We start from the raw sequence: 25,088 nt of genomic DNA, 5'->3' as shown, positions 1-25,088 counted from the left end.
CCATAAAGAAAGCACATTTGGCCGAGGCACTTCATATACACCAACAGCTTTTGAGATGAAATTTGGAGTGCTGAGGAAATTGCAGAAGCATAAAAGCTGTGAATAATTTATGAGCATTTAAAAAGGACTTATAGCTAACCTGATATGATCCAGCTAAAATAGTGGAAAAGGGCAGAGGATTTTGGTGACAAAAATTTAAACTATAGGAATACAATCAATAGGCTTGATTTAGATCTTTGAGAGATTACAGATGTAATCATACTGTGCTGATACCATATGATTTAATTGCTAGAGGACATCCAACAAGTACAAGAAGCTACTGTTCATTTAAAATAGCTGCCTCTGTAGCACCTACAGTTTGAAACTGATGAGTTAGAAAAAAGAATGCCCATGAGAAATAATCCTCCAGTGAGGCTGTTTAAAACTCTGTTTCCTAAATATGAGTGCTCAAAGGAAATTGATGCTAGTCTTGTGTATAACCTGATTCTGACATGAAATCACCACAGATAAAATATACAGATGACACAGAGGTTGACAGCATGACAGATGTTGATGCTGAAGTTGCACAGAGTAACACACAGATAGTTTGGTAAACAGAATGAATTAATGAATTAGCTCTGTTTTAATATATTCACATACTAAGCTGTATGTCTGAAAAAAAAAAAAATCAAATTTATAACTACGGAGGGGAGGATGGTATCCTTGAAAACAGCAACTTTGAAAAGTGCTTATAAATCATCTTGAACAATTGAGTAAACACACACTTCTAATGTGATGTGTGAGGCAAACAGGATTAACATGATTCTGTAAATCTATTCAGAAGACAGTGTGTAGGAGTAGGGAGGTGATTTTTTGTTTATATAAGCATTGACGAAGCCAGTACTAGAATATTGCTTACAAGTCAGGTGTCAAGTGTTTCTGACAGTGGAAGAAATGGAGAAGGTGTAAAAAGAAAGCCACAAAGATTATCTGAATGCTGGGGGGGGGGGGGGGGGGGGGGGGAAAGGCTTACTGTGAAGGACAGAATGAATGCAATTTGTTAAGCATATCAAAAAGAACTCTGAAAGGTAAGTCTTGTTTGTAGCACAGAAGTATTAACACATGGAAAATTTACTGAAAGGCTTTTTTACCTCAAAGAAGAATATATAAGGAAAAACAAGGGTGAGAAGCTACAGCAAACTCATTCAAATTCTCAATTAAATGAATTTCAAGATGCCGGTTAGTCAGAAGAGGTCTGATACCTCCCCACTCTTGGCATCTTCAAGCTGAAGCTGTTTCTTTCCAAAGGATGGAGGGTTGCCTCCACACTAGGGTGATTATTGCTCTTGGACCTAGAGTATGATGCCTCCTCCCTGCACAAAATATAGCCCAGTATACTCCCACCCTGCATGGTGTTTATTTTTGCATAGAAACAGATTGGCCTTCAAAGCAATAAACACATATGTTTTAATGGTAATGTGTCCAATATCATTATGTACAAATCTGAAGAAAAAGGAAGCATAGAGCAGAAGCAATAATTGGTTTTTGATTATAAAATAAAAATTGTCATACACGAGGGAACTTTTTTTATTAGCATGATAAACCCACTAGATGGCACTGAAACATTCTTTTACAATTCTTCTCACTTTGACCAATAGCCTCATTATCCAAATATTTTAATCAAGGTTACAAGGAACTTATGAACCACAGTTTGAAGAATCTAAGAGACGTCAAATTCTGATATTATGCAAGAGGAGTTTTCTTTCTTTCTCTTTACTGTACATAATATGCTGTTCAATGTTTATTTTATGATTATCTGCATTATCTTGATGCACTTAAATGTTTGGAGGTTTTGTTTAAGGAAACTTAATTTTGTACCAAATTATATTAAATCCTCCTTAGAACATGGATTTCTGGTTAGGCATTGTTGTGTTCCTGCTAGATTAAATTTAATTGAATTAATAACAGCAATTCTCTATTTGAAAGTCAAATAGAGGCTATGGGCTCCTCTGTCACCAGGACATGGCATCAAAACTGCCTTGAATTTTATTAAGTCACAATAGAAGGAATTACTGTTCCAGTAAGACTCAGGAAATATGCTGAGTATTTATAAAGACTCTTTTCTGGAATTTCAACTATATAATCAATTATTTACAGGTAAAATTGATCACTTTGAAGCTGTTTCTTCCAAACAAATAGATATTGCCTTTAAATACTCAAAGCATTAAGTGGGAAAAAAGGAATCAGCTCCCATTTCACATTTTCCCAGAAATTTATAAGATCCTCAGGTATTCAGGGTGACCAGCTTGTGGGAATGACCACAGGAACAGTGAAACTGATAAAATAAGAGAATTAATGTATAGGTCTGGTTGAAGAAATTTAGAGGGTATATAGCATAGTGTAACACATCTGGTGTTTTAAAACTCAAAGTGATAGACTATCATGCTCTCTGATAAAATTTTAGTCAAAAATTAAAAGAAATACAAACTTCCTGCTGATGGCAGTGTCATGCTGATGGCACATTCAAACCCTACACATACCAGCAGGGTGACTCGAGGTGACAGTAAATGTCTGGATGTGCCTTGAGTTTGGCCCTTCAGAGAATGGGAGCTGGCATGTCCCCTCCTTGGAACTCAGAGTCTCTAAGTGTTTTTGACAGTTTGGGCTTTAGGAGCTTTACTCGTGAGCCAGGTGAAAACTGTCCTTCTGCAGAAGAAGGTATTAGTAAATATAATTGTTTTTCAGCCCAGAATACAGATGCTTTGCTACACAAAGGGCTACTAACAGCAGCCTGGCGTAGAACATTTTAAAAAAGAATGTAGAAAGTTGATAAAATCAGCCCCAAAAATTCACTAACTGAACAAATTGCAAAAGCCATTTGGATAAGGGGTTGACAAATCCTAAGGAGAAAAATAAGAATGATGGGAATTTGGAAGGTGGGGCTGTCACTACAATATGTAAGTACTACACATCAGCTGCAATCAATAGAAGAAGCAGAACTACTACTTGCTTAAATACTCTATTGACAAGCAAGATGTAGCCATTAGACATTGAATCTGATCTGTTACCCACTTACCACACTGAAGTGTCACATTTAACTTCAAAGAACTGGAATTATTTTGCTGGTCCTCTTTAGCCAGTATCTGTTTATTGCATTGTCATCCTTGAAAATGAGTGTGTGGCATAGCTTCTAAGCCTGTTATCTTTTTCATGGAAATCACCTGGAGGTTTTTTATAAGACCCCTATCTCTTCAGCTCAGTCAGTGGTGAAATCCTTTCTTGTGTTACAAACCACTATCAAACTGCAGATGACTTGTGCTAAGCCAGCTGACTCACTCTACACCTGAGCTGAGTTGGGATGAGGTTAAACATGGACCTGCATGACAATATAGAGAGTTATCCACAGTTCCATCCAAATTCACTCTGGCTGGATGCTGTGGTATCAGAGCAGAAAGCACCTGAACAGCTCCACACAGACCTTATGTCTAATTTTTTAGATTTGCTGAACTGTCAAGCTCTAAGCAGGCAACCAGCTCTGCAGCTGGAGACTGTCACTTCCCTCTGTGACTGAGGATCCCATGAACTGGGTCAGCTGAACAAGGATATGAGACCTCAAACCTTGTATTTTCCCTATGTCATACAAAGGAAATTTTTCCCATTAACTCATTCTGACATTCAGTTATAGATACTTTTTTTTTAGTGCATTTTTTTTCTTGCTGTTCTTCATCTTATGGCATTAATTTGGCACCATCAGCAGCTCAATCATATTAATGTCAACCAATTAGAGATAATTTGTGTGGGCACTGTTGCATTAGCTAACTGTAATTTCATTCTGTGGTCAGGTATTGTAGTGGTTTTCTTGTTAGTCTTTGAAATGTTCATAATAATCTGTTCATAATAATGAATAAAGTAACATGAAAATGTGGTAGCTTAAATCATTCTTATAAGATACAAAATAATTGCATTTTAATCCATTTTATTTGCATGGGGTTTTTTTCCCTCCTTGTTGTTCCTTGCTTCAAGAATGGCTACAACTCTGGACAGATAATATTAGGCCATGGGGGCAGTTTTTACCAAGTTAAGCCATGTGGTTTGTGTTCTGTGTCCTGGCTGGTTGGGAGTGCAGGTCCTTGGGTCTTCTGCTCCTCAGCATGGCCATGCCTTTGCCATTGTGCATCTCAGTTTCTTTGGGTTCGTCCTTGCTGTGCTTCCACAGCCTTCAGGCTGTGATCTTGTGAATTCAGGGTTCAATAGATGCCTCTCTAGGGCCCTGCTCTTGGTCCTTACTCGTCCTGGCTGGAAAACTCTTTTGGAAACTCCAATGATTTTTCCCAAGCCATCTCATGTCCATGGCCTGGTCTGATTATTATTATCCTATTTTTTCAAATGGATCCTGGATTTTCCTTTGCAGTGAGCTGTTTGCATTAGGCTGGGAAGGGCCTTTCACAGAGCATGGCTGGGAGCTGTGATTTGGTGATAAAATCTGTGTCTCAGGCACATGGTCACAGGAGCAGAGTTAAACTGCACTTTACATCCCTTTTGTGAAGGAGGTAGGACTTGATGCTTGTCAGAGCTCTTAATAGGTAAATGTGTAATTTAAAGTATTTCTGTCTCTCTGCACAAATGAGGCTTTTTATCTTTTGATCCTAAGAAGCAACAGTACCCAGATCCAATATAGAAGCTTAGCTTGTTTTCCCAAAATCTTTTTTTCCCCCCTCTAGAATAATAATATTTTGCTTGTACTATCTTCCTCTTTTTTACTAACTTTTTCAAGTATTTCTTTGTCTGTAATTAATCTTTTTTTTTGTCATAAAAAGGGACAGCTACATGCATATAATATGCAACCTGCACTTAAAAATATATTTTTATTATGTCATCCCTGAAATAATTCACTTATTCATAATGTCTGTGTGTTTTCATGGCAACCTGGCAATTATGGGGTTTTTTAAATTTATTAAGCATAACAAAAGATTTGGTTCTTTTGCATTCATTATTTAAAAGATTACTCATACTCAGTTTAAGAATTGTTTAAAAAATTCACAGAACACAAATTTTTGCTTAATTTTTAGTTTGAGTCTTAAAAGCAGAAGCACAGTATTTGTCCAAAATTTCATTACTCCTAAGACAGTGGTGACAAATATATTTTTATGCTTGGAAAAATTAGTATGTCTTACATTCACCCTGCAATGACTGGGTTAGTCTGGCATATGTTTTTCCAGAGCTGTTGAGGGATTTATTTAGCCCAATAGGATTTGTATTGATTTCTGTTTCACTTTTTTTTTTTTTTTTTGTGATCTTTATTCTTGGGTTTTTTACTTATATTGATTTTGAAAGCTTTAGCCATTTGGGTTATTACAAATGTTACTATATTTATGCTGCTACTACAGTAGTAATTCTACTTTAGTAATCAAGAAGTCAGACTTTCACAGACTTTCATGCACACATACCCAATATGAAAAGATGCACACAGTCAAAACTGCACTTCAACTGGTTTTCTCAAATCTGAAATCTCTGAAAAGACCTTAAAATTTATTTTTTTCACAGATACATTTTTTTCAGGTAATACAGGGCCATTTATCAATACTATTAATTGGTAGTTATTAGATGCTATTGCTCATTCCACTTAGAGCAAAATTTCAAATGCACATTTGAGGTAAGCCAGTGAGTTCTGGTTTATGTCCTATCTTTAACTTATATGGACCAAAGAGCTGTATAAATATGAGACCATTTCAAAAGAAATTCAAGGATTCTCATAAATAAAAGCAAAAATATAAGTAAACAAAGTTTAAAAAAAGTTTTGCTGGTTGCCAAATCCACTTAACTTAATCTAAGAGGTTAGATTCCTACACAAGCAAGTTCTCTTAAATGAATAAAATGATCAAGACAAACTCAGCTATTCTAGCAAATCCCAGATTTATGTTTCATCAATTAAACTCAGAAGTAGCTTTAGCTGCCTGTAGATGCTTTGATATGTAACTGTATTATTTTGGATTTGATCAAAACCCACGAGCAGCAGTTGCCTAACTTTAAAAGTCAGATACCCATAGGAGTCTGTGGGACTAAGTTGTTTAGAATCAAGCAATCCTTAGAGGATCTCTCTTATGGAAGAGACAAAAGAAAAGTCTTATAAGGATGTCAGCTCCAATAGCACTGGTTATTAAGAATGATAATTCCAACCACTTGGAATTATGCTAGCTAACCCAGTGGATCAGAAGACTCTTTGATACCAGTGCTACAGATCAAACCTTGCCAAACTTCAAACTGCAGCTGTGTCCCAAGAGGAAAAACTTTCTCCATCTAAGGCAGAATTTGGTCAGCTTCCAAAAGTGATTTATTCTTCCCTTCTTAATAAAACATCTTTTGCAGTTTTAGTGTGACTGACACTCACTGTAGCTTGGAGAGCTCAGGCTGTAGAAAAACTAGGGAAGAGCAATTATCCATCCCACCCCCAGGTGGGAAGGGTTGAAAAATATTTGCACACACTGTGGGATGTGATGAGACCATGGCCACAGAGTGGAGTGAGGCTGAGCAGAGTGAATGCTCTTACATGGTTTTACTGTGAGCACCTGAATAATAAAGTCAGCTCCCACTGCAGGGATGGGAACTGCTGTTGTAGGTATATATCCTACATGCTGGAGTGAACAGGGATTCTGATTCAACCAAGATTCTGCACCAGTCCTCTAGAAATGTACACTTTTAAACATAAGGTTTTGTGTTTGCTCTCAATTGCTGAAGATAGCACCCAGTATTTTATGGGTTGTGGGAGAGAGAGAAAATTTTTTTTTTTTTTGCATTATCAGAAGCCAAATGCTAAGTAACAGACTTAGCACTACTGGAGGCACCTAGAGCTCAGTAGATTTGCAGACTTTTCTGGTCTGTCAAGCTGTGTTGCTGGAGCTGAGCTATTTCAGGGAGTTCATTACAGAATTGCATTGTTGAAGAATAAATGAAATAGTCACAGCTCCTGTTAAGAGTTATTGATGATAATAGCAGTCTTCCTCTCAAATAACACCAAGTCACTAAAATAGGAGACCATTCATTTGAAAAATAGAACATAAAGAACAGAGCTAGTAATGTAGGAACCAACCCTCATGTGTAGTTTACCAGGTGCTGTAATCCATGGGCCACAAAGAGGAGCTTACAGAGAGAGGGACAGCTGTTAAATGTGAAGATAAAACACAAACCTCCCCTCACTTGTAAATTAATCAAATTTTATTTTAGTGAAAAGTAAAGGCACATACAAACTGTGAATTAATCAAACAGAAAATAGAAGCATATCTGATAGAACCCGAATAAAACAATTTAAAAATTCTCAGACTTGCTTCTCTGACACTCCAGATTATATGCCACATGCTGTTCACTTCCCTGAAGACTTCTTTTGTGCTAAATTCTGAAAAAGAGGAAGAATGGAATTGTAGAAAAATAAATATTAAGAGTATAGTTGTTTTTACAGAGAGATTTTTAAATATTGAGCCATTTTTATTTTTCTTTCTGAAAAAATAACACAAAAAGCAAAGTACAAGTAAGTCACATTACTTCAACAGAAACTTGAAACTGATTATAAGAGTGAGTAATGCAAATTTCTCAGGACTGTCATTCTGCTTGATGGTAGTGGCAGCTGTGTCTTCATACAGCTCAATCATAGGGGCTCTAAAATGAACCTTTAAAACCTCTTTGTTTCCCAAAAGGGACTTGAAAATATTTTTTCTCCTTGTATTGTGACACAGACTGTATTGCGACAAAGGAAATTGAAGTTAGGATTGACATTTAGAGAAAAACATGTTTTAGTAAGTTTTTGTAAGGAATTTGTGAGTGGACAAAATAAAATACTAGATGAAAGGATGTTATTATCATCTTATTTCTCCATACTCCCCATCTTCCATTTAACTGGCAGCTGGAGGTAAAGGTTAATTTAGCTCCTAAATGCATAATCTTTTGCAGCTTTCAATAAACCAACGTTTATATAAATTCCTTAGTACATCTTTCTTGTGCTAAAAGCATGTCTTTAAATTCTTTGTTGTACTTTCCTTTTCTGTAGAAATTATATTCCTGGACATTTGGAAATAAGCTGAAACACATGAATATTGGAACAAGAGCATGTTTAATCACATGCATTGTATAAAAAACTGCTTATCTGAAACCACTACTAATCATCCTAAAGGACACCTTAGCTAAAATTATCAAGCACTTTAAAATAGAGAATGAAAATGGCATACCATTTGCAGAATTTCAATTTCTGTTTGAAGAGTCTCAGAGAGGCTTTCCCAATTATCATCTTTGCATTTTTCCAATTCTTTCTTAAGTCTGTGTCCAAAAGCAAACAAATATTCAGGTCAGAGAACTGTTGCTGGGTAACTATTTTTTCAGCTTTGGTCCCAGTTCTCAATTTGACTTGTGTGAGAAAAGCCTCATTGATCTATTTTCCTGGTCAGGATTTAAGTTTGCTAGTTAGACACGTTTCTAGACTGTGTTGTTTCCATAAACTGTGAAAGATACATGGAGTAATTAGTCATCATTTTCCTTATTTATGCATGTGAATTGGAATTGTGAAACTTAGAAAGCACCAATGTTACCATTCTTATCTTTCCTGGGTATCTCCTTGTAGCCTCAGCTGGAGTCACAATGTTGGATGAGATGGGTGCTCTGCCTGCCCCTGTGCCAGCATTGCTCCATACCCCTCCACACACTCCACAGCTTTTGTTCCTCTTCTCTCCCCACTGCTCCCACTATTCCTCAGCACTTACTTCCCAATACTCTCAGCTAGGAGTTCTTCAACTTTTCTACAATAAGGATTACGTTATTATAGATATTCAAAAGATCCTATTTAGTCCTGCTCAAAGGAGATACCTCAGCTCTGCACATCAATGACTGTAGTGGTTTAAATTAATACCTGGTAGGCCCAGAGAAATCTATGGCAGAGCTTTAAGTAGTCTGATAAATACAAGGTGATGAGATTATATTGGGTCTTTTCATGGCTGTCAGAAGAAAAACATAATGACAAAGATAAAGTTGTTTACCCTTAATACAGTTTCAGAAAATGATCTGAATATTCTGGAACATACAAACAGACTGAAAATATTCTGCTTGTCATGAAATAGCTAAACCAATGCATTAAAGCAGGAACTTGTTTCTTCTGAAGTTGAAACAGAAGGCAGCAACTATTTTTGCTTTTATATACTATAATAGACAATAAATTATTTGACCTTATTATAGAGATGATGTACTTCTTTAGGTACGTGTCCTAGTGCAAAGAGTTGATTTTCTACACAGAAAATGGCTTTATTATAAGGTATATCTTTAAATAGAGGGATTGCTTAGTCACACTGCAGCTTCAGAATAACAGACTAAGGCTGGACTGGAAGTTAATTTTGTTGCTCCTGTGGAAAACCCAAATATCTTACCATCAGTATGGAAAGAGCATGAGCTCCATGTGCTTGCATTATAAAGGAGTCAATATCCCTTATTTCAGAAATATTTCTCATAATGCTTACAAAGTCTCAAAAAGGGAATTTTGAACTATGCTTTAAGAAATGAAATTTTCACTGCACTGTAGTACACTGTTAGTTTTCAGTCCATTTCATTGAGAGTTCATTTCAAGGTCTAAGATCAGCTTGTGATCTTGATTAAATCTGCTTAACTTCATTGCCTTGTCTCTGCATTTTTTCTCCGTGTTCTCTGCTAGTGTGATATTAGAACCCTAATTTGCTTGAGACAAACAAAAGTACTACTTTGTTTAATTTACTTCAGGAAAAGGCAGATTCTTTTGGTCTGTGAGGAAATGCTCTCCCATTGTTTCACACTGTAAAACTGAGGCAGGGCCTATTTGCTACTTGTTAGCTAAGAATGATACCAGTCCATGCTAGGTTGACATTAGGGATAGAACCAGCAGAAGATAAGCAGTAAGAGTTGCTTATCTGTGTCTTGGGATTGTGAATTAATTTCTATTGCTGATGTGCTTCAAATCTTAAATTTTGTGTATGGACTTTAAAATTTTATTTCAAACATTTCATAAAATTTTTAAATGTAGTGACAGCACAATTCCTTACATAGCAAGAGGTAGTGGTGATACAAGACATTCATTCAAATGTGGTGTTTAATTCTTACATTAATCAATTGATTCTGCTTTCAGGTCTTCCTTCTTTCTTATTTAGAAGCTAGATAATTACAGTATGTGCCAGGAATATTATACTCACAAAACAAGAGCTGTCTGTTAGGTTACAGTCTACAAAATTAATGCATTGGAGACGCCTGAGTTACTGAATAAATGATGAAGTTTTACCAGAAGGAATGTGAGACAATGGAACTATTAAAAAAAATGTTTAACCTGAAAGCAGATTTCGTTTTTTCATTTTACATTTAAGATAAGCAGGATATTCATATTCATCTTTCCACTATCAGATTGAATGTGCAAACCAATTATTCATGAAGCTATACTGTCTAGATGGAAGGCAGGTTTTCTGTCACCTTTGAAAATGGAAAAAGATGTAACTTTTGCTAGAACAAGGATTAATTTGACAATTATACCCTTTTTATGACTATGAAAAAAAGCAGATCTCTTAGGAAAAATAATGTGAAAAAATCACATTACCATTTGGCTGTCCATGTCCTTTGGTTTTGTTTTATTTTTAGCATTTTGTTCTCCTTGCTGACAATAAAATATAGCTTTAAAATAAGTCATTGCACTGGACTAACAGTGTCTTGGCAAGTTACAGTATCACAGGCTCTAATGAACAGCTGGACCTGAAATGCCAAATTTGCAATAGCTAAAACTAGCCTTAAATCAAGTAGGTGGGACAACAACATCAGCATTTTTTGGATGCTATCTTGTCCTAGGCTGAACTCTGCTATCAATGGCCCATTTTCCATTAGTCTTGAATGCTAGAAGTGACAGAGATGAAGAAGGAGGAGACCACTGAAGATGATCGATTTTGCAGCTCTGAAATGAGCCCAGCTATTAAATGTCATTGGCATTTGTGGCTGATGCACATTCTTCTTGAATTTCAGGTCTATATGTATGTGGCAAAGAGGGAAAATAATTTGAAATCAATACATGCTGGTATTATAAATTGAACTATGAAGAAAATAATGTTATTGTCAAACAGGTCTCTCTGTAAATCATCCATAGATTCAAATTACTGGATCAAGACTTTAGTATCCAAAACTTGCATTCCAAGAATAATTTTAGGTAAAGAAGTCTTAAAGGAGAAATAATTCCTGAAGCAGGTAAGGAGGAGCAGACTGTCCCTAAGTTATGTTCTGCTGACACAAGTACAAATTTTTTTCCTTATTCTCCTTTTTGTCTTTGCCTTATTTACGACCACCATTTTATTTTTTAATCATAAATTTGAGGGAAAACATTGTGGTGTATTATAAAACAGAAAGCCTTTACACTGATATATAGGGCATAGAATTCATGGTACAAAATGAAATTCCTTAAGAAGTTATATATAACTTGAAAGTACATATCTTGTTTTTCTGGGATTTCATCATGAACATCAGGAGGTACATTTATCAATGTTTTAAGACTTTATTGGGACTGAACAAAAGCATTGAAGACTTTAGTTTATTGTCTCAAGCTCAAGTGGAGGTAAGACTTTGAGGTAATTGTCATTTCAACACTGGAATTAAATTAATGTGTACATTTCTACAGTGAAAGCAAGATTTTGCTGGTATTTAAAACTTGCTGATGCTACTAAACAGAATATGCTATTGATACAGTTGAAGAAGTCAATAAATTTCAAACTATTATCAATTGATTGAGGAAGAAGGAAACCAAGTCCTAAATGGAATTCAGTATCCCAAAATACAAAATCAAGTACTTGAATTATTTGATTAAATATAAAAGTGGAGCAGAAGGAAAATAAAATTAAGCAAGTAATCTGGTAGTAATCATAAAGTTCAGCAAGAAGGTGAAACATGAACAAAAAGATGGTACTAGACAATATAACACTGTAAATTAAATCTAAATTAAAAGAAATTTGTTTACCTTAAGTAAAATAACCAACTTTCTGCTTTGCTGTCCTGGATAAAATGTTAAATGTAAAATACATAGTTATCATTGACTAAAACTTGCATTTTGTGAATGCTGTCAGGTAACTATTGATAAGAGTAGTTAGAGGTCTTGAAAAGTGTGGTGGTATTTTCCAAATACATAAAATATCACAAGAAATATTTAAGGAATATATAATAATAGGTGCATAAACATGGAAAGGTTAAGGCACACTAAATTAAATTGCACATCTAGGATGAGATTTGCTTTTATGGACTATTTTTCATTGGAACTGTAAGAACAGGCTACATAGCAAAGAAAAAATATACAAGCATGTATGTGAAATGAAATGTGTTTCTAGGGGTCAATAAGATCCCTATTGCAAGGCAGGGAAAGTAAATAGGGGTCAATGGTTCTTCTAGTTCAATTATCTTGATTTTTCTATTGGACAGAGAATATTAGATCTTAATCTGGGTATATTAATATGGGTACTCTGTTGCTGAAATTAGTATCTCTATTATGCTTTCTTCAAGTGTATAATATACTCAGAGATATAAAGGATTTAGAATTGTCCTTGTTTCATTCTGCTTTATGGGCTCTTCATGCTCTGCTCATCTTCCAGGTTGAATGAATCTTTTTTGACAAGTAGGTGAGAGATTTGTACAAAGTATTCTTACACCCTCCTGGTATTCTTATGGAAATAACTCTTTCTTTTATCTTGTCCACAGCTATATTTTCTTTTGATGTTTATAGCTGTATTTTGTGCACATAGTATGCTCAGGCTTCTCTGCTTCCAGGCACCTGTTATTGAAGTCCCTAAATGTGTAAATGTAGATAAACTTACATTGTGTACAATTACATTCCTCCTCTTTTTAGTGACCCTTCTGCAAGGTGGGGAGTTTTATTGTTTAAGATAATTTAGTCTTAAAACACTTTCTATTCTAAAGTCATTAATTAAAGCATTAAGCAAGACTGACTGTGGCTGTTGTTACCCTCGAGTCCCTCAATTTTAAATTGCAGACCTATGACTGTTGTTACTATTACTCATTTCTTTACTTAATTTTTTAATATGTCTTCCCTAGGTTAACTAGTTATTTTTCCATGTGGGATAATATTGAATACTTTATTAATGTCTAGATGGATGGCATTGGAATTTTCTTTGTCTAACCTATCTGTTGTCGTATCAAAGAAAAACATCATTAGTCAGATTTGATCTACTTTTTGTAAATCCATACTGCAATTCATAATGGAAAGCTATTTTAACATAATTCAAGCTATAATAGCTCCACTAGGCACTGCTATTAAAAAGAAAAGCTCAAAAAATCAATGAGGAGATTGCCATTGAAAAAGTCATTTTGAACTACATATATTACTCCAGAGACTGATATTTTCTGATTATAAAATTTAACATCAAATTAAATTGCAAAAAACCCCAAAAAAACAATTTAACCCACCAGAAGCATACATGTGGCTTAGGCAGTCTGTTGTTTGCATGAACAATTTGTTGAGCTCTAAGAAATATATTTCCTGTATGAACTGTATGAAAGAAAAAAATTGCTTTTTCCTTCATAATTTTGATAATGGAGTGTTTTTTTCTCTGGATTATGAAGAATAAGAAGAAATACTATATTTTTAGGATTAGACCCATATACAAAGCTGTGAACTATTTACAAAATACGCAGATTTCATGCATTTCCTTTCTGCTGCTCTTCTTCTGAAGTAGAAGAGGAATTCAGGTTTAAAGAAGCATTTTATCCCTATTCTACCTTTTAAATAGGCTGAAAGATATCTATTTTAGGTAGAAATGTTCTGGTTTCAGTCTAAATTAACCTAAACTAAAATGATTTCTAGGCTGTTTTACTTAAGGCAACGCAAAAATTTAAAATTAAAATGTGAAAGAGAATAAATAATTAATACAATAATTACAATGAATATAACAGTGAAATGCCATAGCTAGGAATTTACTGGTATCAGTCTCTGTTTGACTCCTGCATTGTTCCACTTAAGTGATGTTACTTGCTACCTGCCAGGGAAATGGGACTCCAGAGAGCTGATGCCAAAGTTCTTTCCTGCTGTTTTGTGTTTGAGGATGGCACTGGCAGAACAGATGATTAAAACAAGGCTTTTGATCTTAATTGCAGCTCTCTTTGGGGGAAAAAAAGAAAAAAAAAAAAAAAGAAAAAAGAAAGAAAAAAAAGCCCTCTTTCCCTAAAAATTTTTCTGAATTATGAACTTATATCACAAGATTGCATTTTTCAAGGTGCCTGCTAACTACATCCCAGTTCTGGCTGGCTTTTTTCTGCATCCAGCATGTATCAGGACAAGCCTCTAACAGCAGCCCCAACAGCTGCTGGAATTACCAGTGTGAGCTTCTCACGACCCTTTGCAATTCTTTGATGGATTTGAGAGAAATTTTATAAAACTGCAGACGTGGTATGGGGCATTTTTCTCAGATCAAAGATGAATTGCTGTAATTTGAATTAGCTGGCTACGCTCTTCAGCTGAAACGCAATTTACTTTTAGATATATACTTAATTGCAATGAAGATTCTTGCCTCGCCAGCTACTTTTGATATTGATTTTTAAGCTGGGACTAGGGATGTGATACAGTAACAGACTTGCAGGGTGATCTGGGAGCTACATATATCAGGTTATTGATGCTGACTGTCTCTCATGTTTGTTCTAAGGAAGAAGCATAAAAGGGTATTTTTACCACTTAGAATGGTATGGTTTCCAGCACTGTAAAAAAAAAAAAAAAAAAAAAAAAAAATCAGATTTTGTGCTTATTTCATAGAAAAAAATATGTATTTCTGACCCACATTATGTGTGTCAAAATATTATGTGTCATAAACATGATTTTCAGTGAAAACTAGAATTCTGTTGCAATAAACTCTCTATGAGGATTTAAAACCTGATCTTATTAGGCTAAAAAGGATTATTTCTTAGACACAGAGGGTTCAATCACATTGATTTTAACACAACCAAAATTGACTCCTGTTAAGATATACACAAGTATATGAGTTTATCTCGAGAAGGAGAACCTTCAAAGATGAAAACTATGCAATCTTTCTGAGCAAACTGTGCCTCCTCATGACAAAAATACTTTTTCCTTAAATTCACCCAAAATCATCTTGTTTAAACTTTTGCCTTTTGCTTACTGTGCAGCACTGTGCAGATCCTGGCTCCATCCTCTTGATGATACAGAGGTACCAGAGAGTGATCAGATATCTTCCAGGGGACTTTTTTCTATATGCTGCACTATTTAGTGTGTACTCCCCTTTCATTCTCTTAATTCAGTAGTCCAAACCAAGAAGTGATGAGTAGGCTTTGTAAAACTGAAAGAAAACCTCAAACAACTGCTAGAGTTGTACAAGTCTGGTAAAGTTTGGGGTTCTAAAGAGCCCAGAAGTGATATAGAGAGGTAGACAAATGAGGATTGCCTGCTTGGCTCCACTGAAAAGCAGAATCTATTAGTGCTGACATGGAAATCCAGTAGCACAGCTCTGTTGCTTCTGGCATCTGAGTTAAGTTTTTCAGGGCTATCTCTCTCTATGAAGCATAGAGCTTTTCTGTTCAAAAGCAAGTGCAAGATAAAAAACATGATTTAGGCAAATCTGTTCTAAATTTTTTCCAGTATCTGAAATGGGAAAAAAGTTTCAATTTTAAGAAAATGTGTTTAGTATATTACTAGGCTTCAAGAAGAGTTTGCATTTTGTGATAATGGTAATAGCATAAGAGCACTTTATATTTTGCACTACATGAAATTGTCAAATAATGTTAGCTTATCTTGACCATAAAAGGAGGCATTTCATGAAATAAGAATATCTCATCATCCTTCTTGCCTTGGTTGTAAATTATACTTGCTGATTTAGCAGTTAATAGAATTTAATATGTTTTATCCAGTTTTCCACCCAGAGAAAACTAAAGTCGATCTGCAGAGCTGTGAGTTAATGTCACTGCATAGAAAGACAGACACACATGGGATTTGATTGATCCCTGGAATCTCAGTGGCAGAGCTGGGGATTAAAAGTATGATAGTGTTGGCTACTTCTGTACCTTCCACACTGGAAACATATTATAAAAACCTAATCACACAAATTTGGATATTCAGTGGCATCATGGCAGTAAACTATTCCAAGGGAAGTATGTTAGTGGGAAGGAAGCTGACAGCCTCATGTATCACCAGCCCCAATATATCATGATTGAATGAATAATGTAAAGAAGTGAATTATAACGTGCTGTCCTGGAGAATCGTTACTGTTATTATTATTTACACTGTGTCTTCTATGTATACGTTGAATGCAAATTTTTTGCTACTGTATGCAGGATTGTGAGCTAATTAATTTTTATGCTGAGGGGACTTTGGCCATGTCTCAACACCATGCAAAAGGTTGAAGAGAGTTAGTAATAGGGCTGATATATAATTTTCTTCCAAAAACTGATATTCAGCAAAAAATGGGTCATTACCAAATCGTCTTTCAGAAAATCGCTCAGGGTTCTCTGCAAAGTTATAACTTTCCATTGAAAGTTTTCAGATTAAAAAAAAAAAAAAAAATCCCCTCTATATTTATTTATTTTTATCAAAAGCTTAGGAACATATAGGAAAAAACCCTGTGATGGTAATATAAGTTGCATTTCCTTAATTTTTGTTAGAGAATATTTTGGACTAGCTTTATACAGAAGAGTTCCTTTGCATTGTCTATTAAATGTTTCTAAACATTCCCAGGCATTTTTATCTGGAACATCATAAAATAGGAAAAAGTTGGTCAGTTCTGTGATATGTGGCTTTCTGCATTTGGAGATTAAAAAAACCAAAACAACAATGTTATTTTCTGTGAAGTGAAAACCTAATATTTCACTAAAGCAAACTGACAAGACATGAATTGTTACCACTCAGTTCCTGAGAAGAAATCTTCACTATTAAGGGAGACTGTGCAAGGTCTTCTCTTCTGTCTTGGTTAAGTCATCAAAATTTTGTTCAAAACCAGCTTCATTAAAAGGCAAACTAGAACTCATAGCAGAGATCACAGAGAAAATAAATCTGTGTTGAAGCTCCAACAGAGGCCCCAGTGCCCAAGGAGGTTTTTGTGGTCAGTCCAGTCCATTGGAATGGACTCTAAGTTTAGCACTGGGTAGTTCATCAGTACTTTGTGCAGCACCACCATCTTCACAAGACCTCAGGAGCTGATCATCCACCCCAGCAGCAGCAGTTTGCTCTCCCTCTGGGCTGGACTGACATCCCTACAAACATTTGCAGTTTTGGCTTCATTGGAGTATGTATGTGAGGGTGAAATGCTGCAATCAACAATAGGATTTGGGGTTGTCTAATAAAAAATGAATGGTTCTTCTGATTTCAGGAATAATGTACATGAAAGGTAAAACAGCCATTGTTACCAGGACTAGACTGCAGTTACAGTCCTAAAATTAAATTAAGAACTAATTAACGTGAGGCTTTTACCTTAAACATTCAGGATCAGTCTGAGGTTTTTCAGTGACTTGAACTTTTTCTGCTTCTAAATCTTTCGTTGTTGTTTCAGCCTCCCTGATTGCTTTCTCAAGGTCTAAACATGAAATCAGAATTACCCTATAAATATATATTAATGATCCATATTCAAAGACCTTCTACATATTCTAAATTTATATTTTCTAGTACTACTTCATGAAACTCTTTGAAGGGCAAAGGCATCTAAATAAAGAAAATGAATTATTTGATTATTATTTTAATCACCTATTGCAATCTAGAAAATTTTGCCCCTTTTCCCAAACTATTTAGGACCATATTCACTGCTTTTCTTAGCTCTTACTGTGGCACATTACTTAGATATTGGTAAAAAAAGATATTAAAGCACTCATTTACATTATTTTAATTCAGATTTCGAAATATTCTCCATTGCTGTGATCATCCTTGACGCAGAAGATTTTAAACAATATTTATGTTGATTTTAAGTTCTTTGAAATATTAAATTCTACATTTAAGTATAAGATTTACCAGCAAAAGCAAAACTTTTTTGCATTTACAAATCATGATTCAGCAGATCTCTGGACCTCAGCATCAATGACATTTCAATTAAATCTCTTTGAAATCCATATATTTGTTATACTCATGTTTAAAAATGATGTATTAAATATTGTAAAAATAGATTAAAATATTGTTACTATGATTCATTTTGCTTGAGAAAAGAAAATTGACAGAAAACATTTTTCAAAAGCATTTGTCAAGACAAATAATTATCACAAGAAATAGTTATCAGGCACACCTTTGAGCTCACTTTGGAGAGTAAATAAATTCTGCTTTAATTCATTCTTCTGCAGCTGGAGTGCATTTAACTGAACATTTTTATGTTCCATTGACTCCATTTCTGAGAAAAAATATGTTTTAAATTAAAATGTATTGCAGTTTTAGCATTCATGATACAATCTTAAATATTCTTAACTACTTCTACCAATCTTCAGCTAGTCAAAAGAACCTTAAATATAAAACCAAAATAAACTAAAATAATTCATGTATAACACAGTTCAGGGAAATTATATGTCATATAATATATTCACAGCTATGAAACAAAATGATTTTTTTAATGTTATTGAGCTGTTCAACATATTTTGTTGTCTGGGCATAAAAAGAATGTTTTGCTTTAGAGTGAATTCAGCTATAAAGAAAGGAAGATGACTGATTGAATAGGTGGAGAACAGACATATCTCAGCAGGACTGAAAAAAACCCCATTCTTAGTATTTTTGGTGTTATATATACTTGAACCTTACTATTAGCCAGCATCTGGAATTAATTGTGATTGTTTTTCTACCAACTGGAGGTCCTCACATAATTTCCTTGTATGAACTGCTTAAACTTTTCACTTCAGAGTTGTCAGTGTGCCCAGGAGTGTAGCAAGAAAAAAGACAAGATGTGCCTCAAGAAAGGCACAATTAAAGGATGGAACTGAGGTGGCAACTGAACTTAGAGAAGAATTTTGGTTGCCTTCAGGTACTACTGATCATTTAACTGCCCAGGTCTGCCTGAATATGTAAAAATTAAATGCTAAAAGTAGCACTTGATACCAAATGCAGACCTTTCAGTTGTAGATTAGCACTGCAGCCACAGGAAATAAGAAAGGTGGTGTTATAAACTCCAGTGGAGAGTCATTTTTCAGTAACCTTACATCAGATATGGAGAATTGAAAGTGCTGTCACTTGACAGATCACAAGGCTGGAATGGACTTTGAGGGGTCATCTACTGCATTCTTTTCCTGAAGGAAGGATCAGCTGTACTTCTTGTTTCTGAAAAATGCTGGTTTGACCTTTTTTTGAAAACCTATGGCAATGGAATATTCTGAGGTAGAGAGCTTTAGTTGTTCACTGTTCTTAGAAAGATTCCTAAGCTGTCAGACAGACTCTTATTGTGCTCTACATTTGTTACTATTTATTCAGTTCACTATAGGTATAGAGAATATTTTAGTTTCTTTTCTACAGGATACTTAAACAATTTGAAGACTGATATCCATCTTTCTCCAGTCTTTTCCTTAATAGCTTAAATAGTCCCAGTTCTTTCATTTTCTTCCTTCTCCTTTGCTCCAGAACTCTAATCATTCTCACTGGTCCTTATATAGATTCTCTCCAGCTGGTCAACACTTATTTTTTTTTGAAGTTTAAGATCAAAATGAGATGCACAACACTCCAGCTCAGAGCTTAACTGCCCCAAATAGAGTGAGGAATCATTTTCATGTGTTAGAGGTCAGAACTCTGTTTGTGTCTCAGTGTGGTGTTGGCATTCTGATGTCATTGCCTCATGTTCAGCCTGTGATCCATGACGACCCCGATTTCCTTGCGGAAGGACTGCCCTGCAGTGTGACCCTGTTCTCTGAGAGATCTCAGACTCTCTACCTTAACTGAAAATCAAGATACACTGTGGCAGTAAAGGACCAGTCCTACAGGATATCTGTGTATACAGTCCTTTTGTAGGTAAGGAACTCTATGGAGCTCAAACACAGGTGATTCCAAACCTAATTCAGTCACTGTGAGCTCTGCTGCTGAATTAGACATTGGGATAGAAGACAAACATTAGAAGAGGACAGGGAGCAGAAGAGCCTTTAATTATGCTTGGTATGTCAGACCTCACTCTTTCAGTTCAATGCTAAAAGGAAGCTCTGGACAGAATGGGAATGAAATTAAAATTACTGGTTCATAAAGCTATATTTTATCAATTTGTGTTAATCCAAGATAAACTAGTTTAATATAAGACTTACCATTTCTCAACAGAGCTGCCTCATTCTCTAAATCATTTATTTCAGTCTTGACTTTCTTTTTAATAAGAAGATCTCTATTACTTGTTAGTCCATATTCATTGTTAAACTCTGTTACTTCTCTGGTAAAATTATCTTCCTCTTCAGTAATTTTTCTCTTTGAATCTGCCTGAAGAAAAGAAAGGGAAGGCTGAATGTTCAGGTGAAAAAACTGAAAGTCTTTGTTAGGCTAAGCAGACTGAAAGACACTGTTTCTTATCCTTAAATTTGTAGTAGGAAAGTAAATAAATAAGCAAACAATAAATGTAAAAGTAAAGAAAATATTTATTTTTTCTTACAAGAACATGAAAATAGTCTTCAGCTCTATCATTATGCCTGTTATTTTAAACTTTTTTTGCTGCAAAAATGAAGGGTCTATTCTTGATAGCAGAGCATTTAAAAATCAGTAAAATATGTTTTAGAATTGAACCTGCAGATTTTCAGTTCAACTCTCATATTGAAATTAGAAAATTCTGTTTAAAGTCATAGAATAGTATGGCAGTTCTTTTTTTAAAGCTTGTTATTAAACTAAATAAAAGTGCCAAATGCTGATGTACTTTAACTCCCTTTATAACTACCAAGAATGCTATTGTTGATAGAAAATCACAGGTAAATTTTCTTTGAGAAAAAAAAATACAAAGAATAAGGTTATATCAAATTCCTTCCAATAAATCTAATTCATTGCTAAATTAAATAAAATGAAATTAAACCTATATACAGAAAAAATAACTTGATATATTAAACTTTGCACATATACTGGGAATACTTTGGAGAAATATGACTTAGTTGAAAAGATATCTGCCTGAAGATTTAGGTTTAATACTGGTGATTTGTACTGAATGTTTAAAATTCAGCTGTGCTGATTTAAAAGGCATATCATACATATGCAGAAAACACTGTTCCTCTGTGGCATTTCTTCATATGTATAGATCCAAGAAGCCTCAACAAAGTAAGAGGAAGGCAATATTCAGGTTAGCATCTGAGAGAACTGGAAAACTTCTTTAAGTAGCTACCTTTGAAGAGGTGGTGAGGTGTGTCTGGCATCAAAGAGATTGTGTGCTATGTCAGGATTGCTAAACTGTCCACATTTCCTAAAATGTGGTGGGGGCTCCCTGGGGTTTTCCTTTGATCCTTTTCAATATTTCTGACTGTGGATGAGGCAATCCAATTTAAGGCAAGGCTTCCCTACCTTACCTTTACAAAGGAAATAATCTGTCACAATTGGACTTCAGTCATACAACAGCAAACATTAGAATATGAAGTCAAGAATATAAAATCAGCTTTGGTGATAAAATGCAGCATACACTACCTAAGATCATGATTTAAATTAAATGTGAGAATTTATCTACATTTACATTGTTACATATACTAATTTTTTTCTTAAAAATAGTTTCTTAATTTAAAACATTAGTTTTTCCAGATTTTCAAATTTTAAAGCTGATTGCTCTTGTACAATAGGAAAGGGCTGTGTGAATGTCACAGCTGGAAACATACCACAATGTTAAGAAGACTGGTTCTTTGATTAATAAGTTCAGCTTTTTGTTTTTCTAAGCTGTCTTCACGTTTCTTCAGAATTTCTATATTGAACTGCTTTACAGACAGTTGCTGAACCTTCCAAAAGAAAAAAAAATTACAAAGTAAGGTTATTGTTTCATATAATCTGAAATTGTACACAAGGATCTTGGTCCAGTTTAAAAAGTGCTGGCAGAGTTGTTGAACTAACAAAAGCATAGCAGCTCTTTTGTTCCCTCAATAATCTTTCCATATACTGCTAAGTTTTTGAAAAGTCTCTTTTCATTGAAATACTCATTTAGTGGTGCTCTATATAAAATGACATTTTAAAACCTGCTAGGTTTAGGAGATTTTTCCAGGAAGAGTATTGACCACATGGGATCCTTTAGCCAACATAATCCATCATTCTGTGTGAATCTCATCTCATTGTGTAAAGCTCATCATGAACCAAATGAGACAATAATATCAGAATAATTTCAGGGGAACAGGGGTCCAGAATCCTGGTTTTGGCTGAATTAGCTGTACATGTCATCCATTCTGCAATGCTACTATGGAATATGCAGAGGAGAGCAGGATACTTTTCTTTTACCATTAGTTTATCTGATAGGAGGGTATGCTGTTCAACCACTGAATTTTCAAAATTTTCTGAATAGTTCTCATTTTTCTAGCACATCTACTGTATCATTGTCTAACCTTAGTGCAGATATATGGTGGGATAAACTGTAACAATAACAAATAGGAAAGAGCCAAGTGTTGTAGAGTGTTAAAGGAGGACAATAATTTATTGGATGGATTTTCATGTTCTCTTGGCTCAGAGCAATGAATGGGGAAAGTTAAGTTAGATTTGCCCACAGAGATAAAACACAGGGTAAGTATCAGGGATTAAATTGAATAGTCAGGCTGATACACGAGTGTTTGTGTGTGTAGAAGCAGAAAAGACCAATTAAATAGTATTGCAGTGGTAAAATGAAAATATTTTAAAGATAAATAATGCACACAATTGTGGAGAGGGCACAGATGAAGTGCATCTGATCAAAATAGGTTAGTGGAATGAAATGCCCAAAGACTAGACTGTGAGAGTTGGAAGGGAAAGAACTAGATTTTACCCTCATCCCTGATATATCCAGCATGCTAAGTGTGCAGGTCATGCTTGGCTCAGAATTTATTTTACATACTAATTCAAAGAGAACAGGTGTCTTACACCACTGTATTTGTAATGCTGTACATAACTAGCTTCAGTGTAGTTTCTCCATTTGTAAGATGCCAAATTCATCTATGCATTTGCAACCATTATTTTAAATAAGTCATTGAGCTACAAACAACAAAATGCTGTCATTTGGGTTCTAATTACAAACTATTTGATTTTACAGAAGAGAGGGAAAAATTGCATTGCCTAGGACTCTTTTACAACCAGTAGTGTCTGAGAAATAGATGTCAAAAAACTTCTGAACTCAGTCTCATCATCTTGGTCAGGCATCAGCTGCTGTGCATGCATGTGGTTGGATATGTATGTTTATAAAGAACTGCAGTTATTTGGTGTGGAATAAGTAGAACAGCATTAGCTGAACAGCATTATTAAATATTATTTGAATTACATGAATTATTGCAGACATATGTAAACCTAATTCCTGTAGTAAAAAATAAATTACTTTAAATAATGTCAATAACTATATAATCTCTAAACCTAAATACAGTCTGATTGAAATGCATTTTTCTATTCCACTACATTTCTGTATCATTTCCTATCTATAAATGAATCAATGTCAGACTAGACAAGCAAGTAAAATGTATTTTTGTGGACATCAGTGAGAATATTATTAATACTGGTCAGTAAAGCACATAAAATTTAATTAGGAATAGTTCTTCAGCTCTTCCCATTAGTCATTTACAATAATGGCTCTACTCTCGGGACCTTCTGTACCTACCACATAAACCTAGATTATAAATTACAATGCATCAATAACAAATTAGTAGTATAAACATAAATTGTGATGTTCATAAATAAACTTATGACTAAGATTACTAAGGACTTCACCTAACAAGCAACATCCAGATATAATCCATGTTGAATAAATAAATTAGTATTCTAAAGCACCTTTGGGCTCTGAGATTGTGGCATGCATAAATGTGAGTATCTGAATAACTGCCTACATGATTATAGTCTTAATTTGCAACCAGTAAATATTTATAAATGAGTTCTATTCTGATCCCTCCTTAGCTATCTATCTATCTATCTATCTATCTATCTATCTATCTATCTATCTATCTATCTATCATATATCTTATATCTTATATATCTGAAAGTCATCCTCCAAACGTTTATTTTCACAGCTAGATGAGGTAATCTCCCAAAGGTTCTTGAAGTTGTTTATTTAAGTGATGGGATCCAGCAGTTCTGATTTCAAAGGAGGCTCCCCATGCTTTCCTGTTGTGAACACACATCCTGTCAGCACAGATACTTAAGAGCACAGGGGAGGGTATTTAGACTTAATTTTCAGACACAAGCAAATGGATTTTTAAATAATTCGCAACCACAGGTGTTATTGGTGAAAAGCTCTGCAAAACCGGTGGCTTAATCTGAAAATACATCTGCAGCTTGATTAAATGGAATGAGTAAAAAAATCACTAAATAGATTCAGAAACTTTCTTCTGCCTTTGGCCTCCCTAGAAAAACACTTTGGGCTTGTAAACCTTAATGTAAGGTCACAGAAAGATCTTTAGTATATGACTCAGGATCCCGTGAAATAAACACTCGAAAGTGTTTATGGATCTATTCCTGAAAGAATAGGTCGTATATTTGTAAACACAATGTATTTCATTATCACATACACTATAAATATGCCTGCTCACCTTGGTTTCCAAGTTAATTTTTGCAGCGCTCAGCTCTTCTTTTATTTGGTTAATTTTTTCATAACCTCTATTTATGTCGCATTTAGCTGCAAGACAACAACAACCACGTGTAAGAACGCTCAGTTTGTGAATGTTACACCCTCACAGAAACGTGCAGGTGCCAAGAACCAGCCATGCTGACACGAGTCCCCTCAGGGCGCAGGGAGGCCCCTCAGGATGGCGCCCATGGGGCCGACCTTGTTGGATGAAGTTCCTCTTCTCCCTGACCTGCTTCTCTGTGAAGTGTATTTGCTGGAGCAAAGCGTTGATGTTCATTGCTGCTGCTGGAGCCCCTGGGCCCTGCTCTGTGAGGGTCCCACAGCTCTGCCCTCAGGGGCCTCCCGGGCTCGGGCAGCCTGAGGGGACACGGGGACAGAGGCAGCTGAGGGCTGCAGAAACGCTGTGAGGGCAAACCTCAGGCAAAAACCTCAAAGAAAAACCTCGAG

At 35.1% G+C, this 25,088-nt stretch overlaps 1 protein-coding gene across 2 annotated transcripts; it reads right to left on the bottom strand.

Moving 5' to 3' along the window:
* Window positions 1-7,173: 7,173 nt before the first annotated feature.
* On the bottom strand, window positions 7,174-24,923 carry CCDC172 (coiled-coil domain containing 172). 2 transcript variants are annotated; one of them, XM_079311943.1, is made up of 8 exons: window positions 24,840-24,923; window positions 24,604-24,689; window positions 21,736-21,852; window positions 20,206-20,371; window positions 18,225-18,326; window positions 17,426-17,528; window positions 8,196-8,283; window positions 7,174-7,369 (listed from the first exon to the last, which is right to left on the bottom strand). In XM_079311943.1, the coding sequence occupies exons 1-8, from the start codon at window positions 24,916-24,918 to the stop codon at window positions 7,337-7,339; spliced, it is 774 nt and encodes a 257-aa protein (XP_079168069.1). In that variant the 5' UTR covers window positions 24,919-24,923; the 3' UTR covers window positions 7,174-7,336. The 2 variants fall into 2 exon arrangements, with proteins under 2 accessions (XP_079168069.1, XP_079168070.1); XM_079311944.1 differs by lacking the exon at window positions 18,225-18,326.
* Window positions 24,924-25,088: the final 165 nt, after the last annotated feature.

Source organism: Erithacus rubecula (assembly GCF_903797595.1).
Source record: "Erithacus rubecula genome assembly, chromosome: 9".
NCBI classification, from domain to species: domain Eukaryota; kingdom Metazoa; phylum Chordata; class Aves; order Passeriformes; family Muscicapidae; genus Erithacus; species Erithacus rubecula.
This window is presented reverse-complemented; position numbering and strand designations above follow the sequence as displayed.